Genomic DNA, 15,878 nt, shown 5'->3' on the forward strand with positions numbered 1-15,878 from the left:
ACTGTGAGGGCTTCTACCAACCATCCCAGCTCAACCCAGTACCACAGTGTCACAGTACCACAGTGTCACAGGCAGCGCCGGACTCCCCCTTGAAAAGGGGAGGAGCCAGCGCGGCACACGCGGTGCCGAAGAGAGAGAGGAGAGAAGGGGAGCAGGAAGCAGAGGAGGCAGGCAGCGTTGGTGCCGAGCACCGAAGAAAGCAGAAGGAAGTAGGAAGACAGTAGGCTCGGGGTAGCGGCGAGAGTTCGCTCCGCCCCCCCCCCCCCACGCGTCACAGGCAGCGCCGGACTCCCCCTTGAAAAGGGGAGGAGCCAACGGCGCCCAGCCGTTCGGCGCGCGGTGAAGGCGTGCGGTAAAAGCGCTCGCCTTAGCGTGAGCGCCTTTGCGAAGGGCCTTGCAAGGGACGAGCGCTACTCTCAAGAACACCAGAGGAGAACAGACCGGTAAGGAACCGACAAGCACAGAAGATAAGGAAGAGACAGACACAAAAGAAACCAACCCGCACATACAATCAAGGTGAGGTAGAGCAGAGACAGCACACACGAGAGAGACAACAAGGCAAGAAACACAAGGAAGCAGCAGGTAAGGGACACAAGCACACAAAGGCACAGGCACTGTAACACAAACAGACTCACTCAAATAGGAAGACTGCAGTCAGGAAGTCAGAAGGTAAGGGGGAAGTAGGATCAGTAGGAAAAAGAGCAGCAGTAGGTCACAACAAATCACTCAGATAACCCACGAGTGAAGCACGAAATGGAAGCCCAAGGAAGTCAGAAGATGAGCTTTCCTGTCTTCTGTATCGACTGCAATATGTATGACTACCTCCCTTCGGGGATCCAGGCATACATTTGCGATCGATGCATGGAGATGGATAGCTTGAAATGTCAGGTAAGACTATTGGAGGGAACAGTGATGGAACTTGAAGACAGAATCCGAGCACAGGAGAAGATTCTAGTGGAGCACAGCCCAAACGACGAGGTCAAGGATCTAGAAATGTTCATAGAGGAAGCCCATCAGCATCACGTTGAGATCCCAGGGCTGGAAAACTGTACTCAGGAAACCCAAGTGAGGAGAGAAGACACCCATGCAAACACAGAAGAAAATGAAGACGAGGTAGGAGACAACCGCACACCAGGAGGAATAGTGAGAGCACAGGAAGATGTCCCCCCACCCAAAGAACAGGAAACAATTTCAAGAGTATCACTGGAGGAAGAAGACAGGCCCTACTCCAAGGACGTGGACCTACGCCCCCCAAGGAACTCCCGAATAAAGAAGATGGGGATTATCGTAGGCGACTCCATTATACGACACGTGGACAGCCACACCGCAGGAGGAAGAGAGGACAGAGTAGTCACCTGTCTGCCTGGAGCAAGAGTAAAGGATGTGACCAACAGGATCTCCAGGATCATAGATGGCGCACGGGGAGTGGACACCGCTGTGCTTATCCACGTAGGAACAAATGATGTGAGCGGGCGGAAGTATGACAGGGAAGAGCTGAAGGGCCAGCTCCGCTCACTCGGAAGACAACTGAAGATCAGGGAGGTGAAGGTGGCCTTCTCTGAAATCCTCCCTGTACCAAGAGCAGATGGAAAGAGACAAGGGGAATTGCAAGTGATCAACGCCTGGATGAGACGATGGTGCGAAGACGAAGGCTTCGACTTCGTGCGCAACTGGACGGCGTTCTGGGGAAAAAGTAAATACTACAGAAGGGATGGACTACACCTCAACAAGGAAGGAGCAAGAGTTTTGGCAGGCAACATGAAGAAAGCAATAGAGAAGGCTTTAAACTGAAGGACAGGGGAAAGCCGACAGTCGACCACCGGTCGATGGCACGGACAACAGGATGCCCCGACGTAGGAACAAAGGACTACTACTCATACACAAGAGAGGTCGACCTCACAGCCAACAAAGGAGAACAAGTAGGAAGGGACAACTCAGACACAGGAGGGGATGACCACACAGCAAACATGGGAGATAACACAGGAGCAGTAAAGGATACCGTAAATGAAACTGTAAGGACAGCCAAGAGTAGAAGGTCCAAAAAGGTAACACGAAGGGAACTTAGATGTATGTATACAAATGCTAGAAGTCTAGGAAACAAAATGGGAGAACTAGAGACGATAGCAAGACATGAGAACATGGATATCATTGGCATAACAGAAACATGGTGGAATGAAGAAAACAAATGGGACACAGTACTACAGGGATACAAACTATATAGAAGGGATCGAGAAGGGCAGAAAGGTGGAGGTATTGCCCTATATGTTAAGGAAGGAATAGATTCTGTTGGAATGATTACAACAGACAGGAAAGAGAAGCTGGAGTCCCTCTGGATCAAAATTCCTGGTCACAATGGCGCAGATACAAAAATTGGCCTTTACTATCGTCCCCCAGGACAGGCGGAGGTCACTGACTCAGAAATGATGGAGGAAATCAAACAAGTATGCAAGACAGGCAATGTAGTTATATTGGGAGACTTCAATTTCCCAGGAATAGACTGGAAACTAGGAGCCTCCAACTGCGGCAAGGAGGCCAAGTTCCTGGAGGTGCTAGGGGATTGCTTCCTGGAGCAAATGGTAAAAGAGCCGACAAGAGGCGACGCCACCTTGGACTTGGTCCTAAATGGTCTCACCGGACCGATAACAGAAGTAGAAGTCATGGTTCCACTGGGAACGAGTGATCACAATGTAATCAACTTTAAACTTGACATCGGGAAAGGGAAACATGCCAAAACCTTAACCACCACCTTAAACTTTAAAAAGGGTAAATACGATTGCATGAGAGCCATGGTAACAAAACGACTCGAGAAGATGGTGGACAAACTTGAAACAGTAGACCAGGCATGGTGCCTATTGAAAAATACTATTGCAGAAGCACAAGATCTCTACATTCCGAGGATTTCCAAAGATCGGAGAACTAAAGGCAAAGGAGAACCAGCATGGCTTACCATACAGGTGAAGGAAGCCATAAAAGAAAAGAAGGACTCTTTCAAAAAATGGAAATGCACGAAGACAACCGAAGCCTGGAACAAACATAAAGATGAACAGAAGAAATGTCACAAGGCGGTGAGGGATGCAAAACAGGACTATGAGGAAAAAATAGCCCGGGAGGCCAAAAACTTCAAGCCCTTCTTTAGATACATGAAAGGGAAAAAACCTGCAAAGGAGGCAGTGGGACCCCTGGACGACATGGGAAGAAAAGGGTACATCAAGGAAGATAAACAAATCGCAGACAAACTAAATTCCTTCTTTGCGTCTGTCTTTACGAAGGAGGACACTTCAACAATACCTGAAGTGGAGAAACTGTTTACAGGAGAAATAAAGGACAGCCTCACCACAGTTGAAGTGAACTTAGATCAGATATACTACCAGATCGACAAACTTAAAAGTGACAAATCCCCTGGACCGGATGAAATTCACCCGAGAGTCTTGAAGGAATTGAAGGTCGAAATCGGAGAGTTACTGCAAAAACTTGCAAACCTGTCAATCAGAACTGGTCAGATACCAGACGACTGGAGGAAAGCGAACGTCACGCCAATTTTCAAAAAAGGATCGAGAGGAGAACCGGGCAACTATAGACCTGTGAGTCTTACATCTGTCCCCGGCAAGATGATTGAATCACTGATCAAGGATAGCATAGTTCAGCACTTGGACACACATGACTTGATGAAACCCAGTCAACATGGATTCAGGAAAGGGAAATCGTGTTTGACGAATTTACTCCAATTCTTTGAGACCGTGAACGAGCAAATTGATAGTGGAAAGCCGGTGGACATAATATACTTGGACTTCCAGAAAGCATTTGACAAAGTTCCACACAAAAGACTTCTTAGGAAACTACAAAGCCATGGCATAGAGGGAGATATACAAAGATGGATAGGCAAATGGCTGGAAAACAGGAAGCAGAGAGTGGGCATAAATGAGAAGTTCTCCGACTGGGAGAAAGTGACTAGTGGTGTACCCCAAGGCTCGGTACTTGGGCCGATCCTTTTTAATATTTATATCAATGACCTGGAAAACGGAACATCCAGTGAGATCATCAAGTTTGCAGACGACACAAAACTCTGCCGGGCAATCAGATCGCAGGAGGACAGTGAGGAACTCCAGAGCGATTTGTGTCGGTTAGAAAAATGGGCGGAGAAATGGCAGATGAAGTTCAACGTGGAGAAATGCAAGGTAATGCATTTAGGCAGTAAAAATAAGGAATACGAGTACAGAATGTCAGGTGCAACTCTGGGAAAAAGTGAACAAGAAAGGGATCTGGGTGTACTGATAGATAGGACCCTGAAGCCGTCGGCACAATGCGCGGCAGCGGCAAATAAGGCAAATAAAATGTTGGGCATGATAAAGAAAGGAATCTCGAGTAGATCGGAGAAAGTTATAATGCCGCTTTATAGGGCAATGGTCAGACCCCACTTGGAATACTGCGTCCAACATTGGTCTCCCTACTTAAAGAAGGATATAAAACTGCTGGAGAGGGTGCAGAGACGAGCAACTAAACTAGTGAAGGGTATGGAGAAACTGGAATATGAGGATCGACTTAAAACACTGGGATTGTTCTCCCTTGAGAAAAGGAGACTGCGTGGGGATATGATCGAAACCTTCAAAATACTGAAAGGAATCGACAAAATAGAGCAGAAAAAACTATTTACAGTGTCCAATTTGACACGGACAAGAGGACATGAAATGAAGCTAAGGGGGGGCAAGTTCAGGACTAATATCAGGAAGTTCTGCTTCACACAGAGAGTGGTTGACATCTGGAATACTCTCCCAGGGGAGATTATTGCGGAATCGACAGTCCTAGGCTTCAAAAGCAAACTAGATGCATATCTCCTTGAGAGAGGCATATAAAGATATGGTTGGCTATAAAATAAGCCAGGTGTATACCTAGCAGGGCCTCCGCGTGTGCGGATCGCCGGACTTGATGGACCGAAGGTCTGATCCGGAGATGGCGCTTCTTATGTTATCTGGGAACCGGAGAAAACTATCTTACAGGAAGAAGGGAATGTGAGGGCCCCTGTGGGATGCTGGATCTGGACACGGGGGGGGGGGGGGGGGGAGGGGAGGAGAGAGGCAGAAAAGGACAGGAAACAGACTTGAAGACAGGGCAGATGCTAGACTAGAGGGGGGTAGAGAGGGGAAGACTCAAAATGTTAGCAGAAGATAGATAGAGAAAAGGAGAAAACTGAAACAAAGAGGAAGCAGAAGAGAGGGGGGCAGATGTTAAAGGACCCACGGCAACAAGAGGGCATCCACTGAAAATCAGGGGTGGGAAATTTCATGGCGACACCAGAAAATATTTCTTCACTGAAAGGGTGGTTGACCACTGGAATAATCTTCCACTACAGGTAATCGAGGCCAGCAGCGTGCCAGATTTTAAGAAAAGATGGGATTGCCATGTGGGATCTCTTCATAAAGGAAGTTAGGAGGTGGGTCACTAGTGTGGGCAGACTAGATGGGCCTTGGCCCTTTTCTGCTGTCATTTTCTATGTTTCTATGTTGGACTTTGGGGTGTATAGAGGGAAGAGAGAGAGAGAGACTGCAGAGAGGTGGAAATATTCTGGACCAGGGAGGGAGGAAGGAAGGAAGGAGAGAGAGAGAAGCAGAGAAAGACCTGGAAGAAAGGAGAACAAATGTTGGACATGGGGGGGTGGTTGGTAAGCAGAAGAAAGACAGAGAGAGAGAGAGAGAGAGAGAGAGAGAGAGAGAGAGAGAGAGAGAGAAAGAGAGGCCTGGACCAAAGCTGGTGGTAGGTACAAAGGAGAACTGACACTGGATCTGGGGAGGGTAAGCAGAGGGAAAAGAGATAGAGACCTGGACCCAAAGGGGATGGGGCTGGATTGTGAAAGAAATGTTGGATGCACAGTCAGAAGGAAGTCCAACCAGAAACTAATTAAATCACCAGACAACAAAGGTAGGAAAAATTATTTTATTTTCAATTTAGTGATCGAAATGTGTCAGTTTTGAAAATTTATATCTACTGTGTGTGTGTATATGAATAATGAAAGGAAAAAATTGCATTAGTAGGGGAAGGGGGAGGGGGTGCAGAGCCTTGCAAGGAGTGTGGGATTGGGTGCAGAGTATGGCAGGGAGTGAGGGGGGCTGGATGCAGAGCCTGGTGTATGTTAGTGCACAATTTGGTTTAGAATGGGTTTTTTTTTCCTTGTTTTCCTACTCTAAATCTAGGGTGCGTCTTATGGAGCAAAAAATTCAGTAAGTGGTTTACAGTAGAACACACAATATTAACACAAACATCATAAACAAACTAAATAATAGCATGAAATCACTATGATTCACTCCAATTCTTAACAGTTCTCAAGGTAACTAAATGCCTGTTCGATAATATTCCACTTCATATATCACATGAAGGCATCCACAAATTGGCCGCAGCTGGAGTCTGGAACTTCCGTTGACGCTGCAGTTGTTTTTTGGGTGGCGGTCTGGCATAAGATATTTTTTTGCTGGTAACGCCTCTGGTAAGAAGTAGAGGGCTTGAAACCTCTAGTAGCCAGGGTTTTAAGCTTTGGTCGAATAAGAGCAGCAAATGATTTTTCATGCTCAGAGAAGCATTTGGTAGCCGCTTCTATGGACTCAAACAGTTCATTGCCCCGGCATGAAATATTTGCCAGCCGATCTTGCAGATTGGCATCCATGTCTACAATGTGCAGCCAAGCCAAGCATCACATTGCTACTGAAAAAGCAGTGACCCTTGAGGACTCAGACTCAGCATGCAGGCATTTGGTGCCAAACTCCAGAACGGCCTCTGGGCGAGATATTTCCTCAATATCGCAGACCCATGCCAACTCTCTGGCCCAGGAGGACCTGAAGGGGTGAAGCCCGAAGCTCCCGCCCCCTTCCCCAGCGCACTCTACACGCGGAATACGGTCAATCCAGCACAACCAAGGCACAAACTCGACAGATATAGAGTTCGGGAATACATCTCAAACAACTTTTAATCAAATTGAGAGGTTTTGAGGCAGAAATAAAACTGAAAAAAAATAGATTAAAATCTAAAATGGCCACCGCCAGGGAATTCATAACATAACAAAATGCTTATAAACCGCAGCTACGTCACGGATCAGTGCGGTTAACAAAAGATAGATTTACCGAGCATTCAGAGTTTGATCACACGCCCAAAATGGCAAAAATAAACAAAATCCAAAAATAAAAATATCGATTTAGGGTCTGGGGAGTTGGGGGCGAAAAATTTCAAGCCGTTCTTTCGATATAGTAAGGGGAAACGACCCGCGAAAGAAGCGGTGGGACCATTGGATGACCATGGAATAAAGGGAATGCTAAAGAAGGACAAAGCAATCGCTGACAAACTGAACACATTTTTTGCGTCTGTATTTACCGAAGAGGATATACACAGCATACCGGAACCCATCAGGCTATATGCTGGAAACCAAGACAGGAAACTGACAGGGTTGACAGTCTAGAAGAGGTATGCAGGCAGATCGATAGGCTTAACAGCGATAAATCCTCGGAACCGAATGGCATCCATCCCAGGGTCATCAAGGAACTGAAAGGGACTATAGCTGAACTGCTTCAACTAATAGCCAATCTGTTGATCAAATCGGGAAAGATTCCGGAAGACTGGAAGGTAGAAAATGTTAGGCCGATCTTCAAAAAAGGTTCGAGGGGAGATCTGGGAAACTACAGACCGGCGAGTCTGACCTCAGAACCAGGAAAGATGGTAGAGGCACTGATAAAGGACCGCATCACTGATCACCTTGACAGACAAGGGCTGATGAGGACCAGTTTCAGCAAAGGCAGATCTTGTTTGACGAACTTGCTGCACTTCTTCGAGGGAGTAAACAGGCAGATAAACAAGGGTAACCCGGTTGACATTGTATATTTGGATTTTCAGAAGGCGTTCGACAAAGTTCCACATGAACGACTACTTCAGAAAATTGCGAGCCATGGAATCGAGGGTGAAATACTCATGTGGATTAAAAACTGGCTGGAGCATAGGAAACAAAGAGGGGGGAAATGGACAATACTCGGACTGGAAGAGCATCACCAGTGGGATGGCGAAGGGCTCGGTGCTTGGACCCGTGCTCTTTCAACATCTTTATAAATGATCTGGACATTGGTATGACAAGTGAGGTGATTAAATTTGCGGATGATATGAACTTATTCAAAGTAGTGAAGACACAGGATTGTGAAGATCTACAATGTGACATAATCAAGCTCGAGAAATGGGCATCGACATGGCAAATGAGGCTCAACGTGGATAAGTGTAAAGTGATGCATGTCGGTAACAAAAATCTCATGCATGAATACAGGATGTCTGGGGCGGTACTTGGAGAGACCTCCCCCAGGAAAGAGACTTGGGTGTTCTGATCGACAAGTCGATGAAGCCGTCCGCGCAATATGTGGCGGGGGTGAAAAGGGCGAACAGAATGCTAGGAATGATTAAGAAGGGGATCATGAACAGATCAGAGAAGGTTATCATGCCGCTGTACCAGGCCATGGTGCGCCCTCACCTGGAGTACCGAGTCCAGCACTGGTCGCCATACATGAAGAAGGACATGGTACTACTCGAAAGGGTCCAGAGAAGAGTGACTAAAATGGTTAAGAGGCTGGAGGAGTTGCCGTACAGTGAATAAACTTAGTAGAGAAAGAGAGATTGTTCACCAAGGTGGAGAGAACGAGAGGGCAATCTCTAAAGTTAAAAGGGGATAGATTCCATACAAACGTAAGGAAGTTCTTCTTCACAGAGAGTGGTAGAAATCTGGAACGCTCTTCCAGAGGCTGTTATAGGGGAAAGTACCCTCTAGGGATTCAAGACAAGGTTAGATAAGTTCCTGAAGAATCAGAACGTACAGAGGTAAAAAAAAGACTCAAATAGGGCATTGGTCTTTGACCTAAGGGCTGCCGAGTGAGCGGACTACTGGGCACGATGGACCACTGGTCTGACCCAGCAGTGGCAATTTTTATGTTTTTTTTAAAGACCAAGAGAAAAAGAATCAGAGCAATTCAAATGACTTCTGCACAGATTGCTTGCAGAAATTGAAACTGTATATAGCTCTAGCTCTCAGTCTAAGGTGGAGGAGCATGTGCTCAGAAAAGCATTGCCGGATTGCGGGTTGAGATTGAATACCTATTGCATGGAATCTGGAAGAGAAGTAACAGAAACTGGGATTATATGAACTGATCTTACAGCACCCATGATTAACTTGGCTGCAGCATTCAAAACTAACTGCAAAAGCTCTACACTTTGATTTAAATATCCCTAAATACAAGGCATTACAATAATCTAATCTTGACAAATTCATTCCCTGCACAACAGGTCTGAAATCAAAAGGAGATAACATTGACTTCAAATGATAAAGGAGATAAAGTTGAGCAAAACCTGATTGAATAGATTTTAATACTTGAGCACTCATACTTAATTTTGAAGCCAACCCATTTCATTCTTAACCCTTAGCTTTCATTCATTACTACTACTATTAATTATTTCTATAGCGCTATCAGACATACACAGCGCTGTACAGAGTCACAAATGTCACTTTCAAATGTTCTGGCCACCCTTCATCAACCTCACAAGAAACAATTATCACCTCAATCTTGCTCACATTAATCCATGCCTGTTGCACTAGAAGGCCCCTTTTTAAAGAAATACCTGTCGAGTAGACATTAACACGGTCAATGCCTTTGTCCTCTGCTTGAAGCTGTTTCAGGAAGATCCCAACAGAGTCGGAGATGGGTTTCAGTGTAAACTGGCAGCGCTCTCGGCGGGATGGCAAGCAGAGAGAGATCACAGGTAAGCCATTCTGGTACGCTACAGTTACATCTGCATAGGAGGAGAGAAGTGCACACAGTGTATGAGATATTCTAATAAAAAATTATCTCACTGAGCAACCTCACACTCAAGTGTAATGTGCAAAACAGGGAGCATGGCATTTGCACATCACTCCTGTTAATAATAGCAGAAAAAAAATAATTAAACAGCAATCCTATACATATTATTCACTGCATTTTATTAATATGTCTTTTATTGGTATAACTTCTCGTATACAAAATTGCCAATATTCATTGCAATTAAGGAACAATCTGAATTATAAACTATAATATTGGCCTTTTAAACTGCCAGGCACTAATACCACACTGCAGCGGCCTCAGCACCCTGAGGTTGTAAGTTTGATTCCCACTGCAGCTCCTTGTGAATCTGGGCAAGTCATTTAACACTTCATTGCTCCAGGTACAAAATAACCCCTGGACTCTCTAGCTGGCATCCATGTTGGCAGCCTCCGATCGTGTGTTAATCATGTGACACTTAGAGAGTCACACCTGATTGCGGAGCAGCCCCACTAAAAGAGGGAGAACTATGCTTAGTGTCTGCTCAGAAAAGCAATCGCTAGGCACAGCTCCTCCCCCATCATCCCTCCTGTCAAAATTTTAAAAGCTTTCTTCTGCCCAACGCTGCTGCTCTTACTCCCGCTGAGCTGATGCGACAGGGGAATCTCCAATCAGCTGAGCCAGCAGAACTTCCTGAAGCCACTGGCTTCAGGCTTCCCATGTGCTCAGCTATTTGGGGCTGAGTCAGCAGGAGAAGCACCGAGGCCAGCTGCTTCAGGAAGTCTTGCCAACTCAGCTGATCGGCGATTCCACCGTGCTCAGCCGGCAGGGAAAGCAGCAGCAGTGACAGGCAGAAGACCACACTCAACTAGTGCTGATCAATTCACCGATTCAAATTGATTCATTTCCTTAAAAAATTGGATTCACTGATTCAGTAAGTCCTGAGTCTCCTCTGGGTCTCCTAAAGCAGCAGCGATGAACAGGCTGCTCCTGGCCTGCCTGCCTGCTGCGTCACTGATGGCATCACTGTGATGATGCGGCAGAGGGAAGCCCTGGCAGGCAGGAAATGAGCAACCTGTTCAATGCTGCTGCTGCTGCTTTAGGAAGCCCAAAAGTTGAGGTCTCACGGAGGGGTGGGGGATGTCGATTGGGAAGTGCTCGAAGGAAGGAAAGGTGACTAGTGGAGTCCCTCAGGGTTCGGTGCTGGGGCCAATCCTGTTCAATATGTATGTAAGTGACATTGCTGAAGGGTTAGAAGGAAAAGTGTGCCTTTTTGCAGATGATACCAAGATTTGTAACAGAGTAGACACCGAAGAGGGAGTGGAAAATATGAAAAAGGATCTGCAAAAGTTAGAGGAATGGTCTAATGCCTGGCAACTAAAATTCAATGCAAAGAAATGCAGAGTAATGCATTTGGGGATTAATAATAGGAAGGAACCGTATATGCTGGGAGGAGAGAAGCTGATATGCACGGACGGGGAGAGGGACCTTGGGGTGATAGTGTCCGAAGATCTAAAGGCGAAAAAACAGTGTGACAAGGCAGTGGCTGCTGCCAGAAGGATTCTGGGCTGTATAAAGAGAGGCGTAGTCAGTAGAAGGAAGAAGGTGTTGATGCCCCTGTACAGGTCATTGGTGAGACCCCACTTGGAGTATTGTGTTCAGTTTTGGAGACCGTATCTGGCGAAAGACGTAAGAAGACTTGAGGCGGTCCAGAGGAGGGCGACGAAAATGATAGGAGGCTTGCGCCAGAAGACGTATGAGGAGAGACTGGAAGCCCTGAATATGTATACCCTAGAGGAAAGGAGAGACAGGGGAGATATGATTCAGACGTTCAAATACTTAAAGGGTATTAACGTAGAACAAAATCTTTTCCAGAGAAAGGAAAATGGTAAAACCAGAGGACATAATTTGAGGTTGAGGGGTGGTAGATTCAGGGGCAATGTTAGGAAATTCTACTTTACGGAGAGGGTGGTGGATGCCTGGAATGCGCTCCCGAGAGAGGTGGTGGAGAGTAAAACTGTGACTGAGTTCAAAGAAGCGTGGGATGAACACAGAAGATTTAGAATCAGAAAATAATATTAAAGATTGAACTATGCCAGTTACTGGGCAGACTTGTACGGTCTGCGTCTATGTATGGCCGTTTGGAGGAGGATGGGCAGGGGAGGGCTTCAATGGCTGGGAGGGTGTAGATGGGCTGGAGTAAGTCTTAACAGAGATTTCGGCAGTTGGAACCCAAGCACAGTACCGGGTAAAGCTTTGGATTCTCGCCCAGAAATAGCTAAGAAGAAAAAAAAAAAAAAAAATTTAAATTGAATCAGGTTGGGCAGACTGGATGGACCATTCGGGTCTTTATCTGCCGTCATCTACTATGTTACTATGTTATGTGCTGCACAAGGGGATGGGAAGAAGAAATGGAATTCCCTTTTCCCACATAGAATCTCACTGCGCAGGCCATGTCAGAATTGGATCTCGCTGTGTTGCAGTATCGGAAGCAATTCTAACACGCTGTCTGCTAATGACCAGGAAGTCTCTCCATAGCAGAGGGGAGACTTCCAGGTTAGCAGCAGGCAGCATGTGAGAGTCACTGCTGATACTGCGACCCGACAAAGCAAACCTTGGAGTACAGGAAAGGACAGGAAGGAAAATTGGTGGCATGGGGGAGGGAAGAGGTAGGAAAGATTGTAGCATATGGGGAGGAGAGGGAGACATGCATGATGAAGGGAGAGAATGAAATTACACATAATAGAGGGGAGGAAGGGAGAGGTTTGACATAGGGAACAAGGAAGGAAGGGAGAAAGAGAGGTGTTTAACATGGAGGAAGATGCGAGGGAGAGAGAGAGAGATACACAGGAAGTGGAAAGGGAGAAAGAGGGAGATGTTGGATCCAGGCTCAGAATGGAGAGATGTCTGGAATGGGAAATAAAATATTTTAAAAATGAAATGAGAGTGGGGGAAGAGTGGGAGACATTCTGGACCATGGGGGAAAGTGCATCAGGCTACGAGGGTGGGGAGGAGATGCAGGGCTATAAGGGTGCAGGAAGAAAGATGCTGAGAATGGTAAAACCCTGAGGGGGAGGAGAGGGTGGCAAATGGATAAGAGGATAGATATAACAGAGGGTACAAATATGGTAATGGAGGTACACTGAAGAGCGCTGAGGAAGGAATGAGATGGGGAATGGGAGAGAAGATGGAAATTTGATAGGTATCTGAAAAGTGAAAAAGAGAAGATAAGAAAGAGGCAGAAAAGAGCTAAAAAGGAATGATCAATATGTATGAGGCAGGTGTAGTGAGGGAATAGACAGGAAAGAATAGAAAAGACAAATAGATAGCAGCCACTTGAAGGAGAATTAGCAGACAGGAAAGCAGACAAAAAACTGGAACCAGAATGATGGACAAATAAAATATCCAGACAACAAAGGTAGAAGAAAACAGTTTTATTTTAACTGTTTAAAATGGAATATGGATAGTAATGAGCAAAAATATTGTTTAGATTTTGACAAATAAACTTGCAGAATTTGCTAATTTTGTGCACAGAATTCTGCCAGGAGTAAACAAAGAGGCAGAAAGGGATGAGAGGGAGAAAGCTTGTGTATGGTGCATGGATAAAAGAAATGTTGGACATAGGGTGGAGGAAAGAGAGAGTTAGTGGGGAGAAAGAAATGTTGCACATGATAATGGAGGTGAGGAAGGGAGAGATGATGCATGGAGGAGAATAGAGAGGTTTGACCCAGGGCACATGGGAGAGGGAGAGGGGGAGGGAGAGGGAGAGAGAGAGAAGATAGTGGGAAAGAAACAGAAATGTTGAATATGGCAGTGAAAGGGAAGGCACAGAGACGAAAGATGAATGGAGAATACGGGGAAAGATGAAAATGTCAAATGGGCAGGAGAGGTGAGGTGAGCGAGTTAACAGAAGACAACCAGAACCTGGGACCAATATGATTTGATTAATAAGATTAATATAATTAAGATTAATAAGATGACCAGACAACAAAAGGTAGACAAATTTATTTTCTATTGTGTGATTACAATATGTCAGATGTGAAATGTGTATCCTGCCAGAGGTTAGCAAGCGTGAGCTAGGACATAAGAGAGAGGAACAGTCTTTTTTATTTTGTTTACACCACAGCACAGGCGTGGGGGGTTGGAGAGGGCAAAGAGGGGGGTAGGATAGGATGGGTGAAGAGGCTGCAAACATAAATACGTCCGGCTGTTTACAAAAAATGCTCCGACTGGGCAGGAAAAGTGAATCAAACCGAATCAAATTGAAAAAAAATCAATGAATTGGCCAAATCGAATCAAAAAACTTTTCAATGAATCAGGCAGCACTTATGCCTACTCCCTCCCTCCTCCCACCTCGATTACTGTAACTCTCTCTACAACGGTCTTCCTCAAAAAGAAATTCGACGTTTACAACTAATTCAAAACACAGCAATAAAACTCATCTATAAAGCCAGAAAATTTGACCATGTTACCCCTCTTCTGAAGGAAGCACACTGGCTCCCCATTACACACCGTATCACTTATAAAACTATTCTGCTTACTTTTAAAATCAGACTTTCTCACCTGCCCTCATACCTAGACAAGCTCCTTATCCCACACCGCTCAATACGTCTCCTAAGGTCAGCAGATCAGAAACTCTTGTCAATTCCTACTATAAAAGATTTTTTCTACACTAGGAAAATAAATTTTGCAGTAGTAGCTCCCACCTTGTGGAATGCTCTGCCACAGCTACTCCGATCCGAAAATCAACTCGATAAATTCAAGATAAGTTTGAAGACCTTCCTATTTAGCGATGCTTTTTCTTGTATTTAGATTTTCCTTCAAATACTTATAGTTTCTTTTTTTTCCTTCTCTCCTTATTTCCTTTCTTCATCTTTTTTCTTCCTTTCTATATTTAACCAACCGCTTTTATAAAGCGATCCCACCCTATTTGTTTTATCCTCTTCCCTCTTTCTCCTTTCTTCTCTTAACATGTAACTTTCCCCCCATCCTTCCCACTTTCCCTCACCTTCAAGTTTGTCTAGTTAATGTCCTCAGTGTACACCTCGATTATTTTTAAACTATTTATTTATTTTTCCTTCAAATTTTTATTGTAAACCGGCCAGATACTTGCTGATGGTCGGTATATTAAAAGCCAATAAACTTGAAACTTGAAACATGAGGACCCCCCTCCCCCCATCTTTACTGGATGATCGGTAAAAGGGATGCAAACTCCCTCCTGCCTGAATGAACCTTGCCCCCTCAACACCCAAAATCGGCAGGAGAGATGCCCCCACCCCCCGAAACCCTCTACACCTTTACTGGAAGACCAATGAAAGGTGTCCAGATTGGCTGCTAGATGGCAGTGGGACACCTACCGCTGCCTACAATTGGGATGCCTGTTTGTAGAATCAGTCACAGAGCCTTTTTAGTGACTTGAGAATATTGAAGAGATAGACGAGATGCTGAAACATATTTATTTATTTATTCATTCAATTTTCTATACCATTCCCCAGGGGAGCTCAGAATGGTTTACATAAATTTATTCAGGTACTCAAGAATTTTTCCCTGTCAAGCCCGCAGGGCTCACAATCTGTCTAATGCATCTAGGGCAATAGAGGAATTAAGTGACATGCCCAGGGTCACAAGAATCAGCATGCATTTGAATCCACAACTTAGGATGCTGAGGCTTTAGCTTTAACCACTGCGCCACACTCTCACCCTACTGGTATTAATTTTTACTATCAGTGTTTACCTATAGGTTACAACAGGAATCCTAATTCAGCTATGATAAATTACTTTCAGTAAGAGAACTATGAATATTACTAAGAATACAAAACAGAGATAAGTAATATACTTAATATATATAAAATAATATAATAAAAATAACTGGCAAGGCATATCATCATCATGGAGAAACATTATTGATAAATGTACTTAACTCCCTATGCAATTAATGTGTCTAGATATTATATAAACTTATGCATTTATAGACAGCTAGAATCAATGTGACGTGTAATGAATGGACATTTGAGCTCATAAATATAAATTTATATTTAGTTAATATCTTGACTGTCTATCACATTTAAAATACAA

The 15,878-nt window shown here is 44.9% G+C and overlaps 1 protein-coding gene across 8 annotated transcripts in view; it reads right to left on the reverse strand.

Annotated features, from left to right (window-relative positions):
• The window catches only part of MCU (mitochondrial calcium uniporter), a 449,047-nt gene that overhangs the window by 148,282 nt on the left and 284,887 nt on the right, over window positions 1-15,878 (reverse strand). For all 8 annotated transcript variants that reach the window (XM_033940609.1, XM_033940608.1, XM_033940612.1 and 5 more), the window contains one exon: window positions 9,628-9,798. In XM_033940609.1, coding sequence (XP_033796500.1) covers window positions 9,628-9,798 — 171 coding nt within the window. The remainder of the gene's footprint in view (window positions 1-9,627; window positions 9,799-15,878) is intronic.

Source organism: Geotrypetes seraphini, chromosome 4 (genome assembly GCF_902459505.1).
Source record: "Geotrypetes seraphini chromosome 4, aGeoSer1.1, whole genome shotgun sequence".
In the NCBI taxonomy this organism is placed as follows: Eukaryota; Metazoa; Chordata; class Amphibia; order Gymnophiona; family Dermophiidae; genus Geotrypetes; species Geotrypetes seraphini.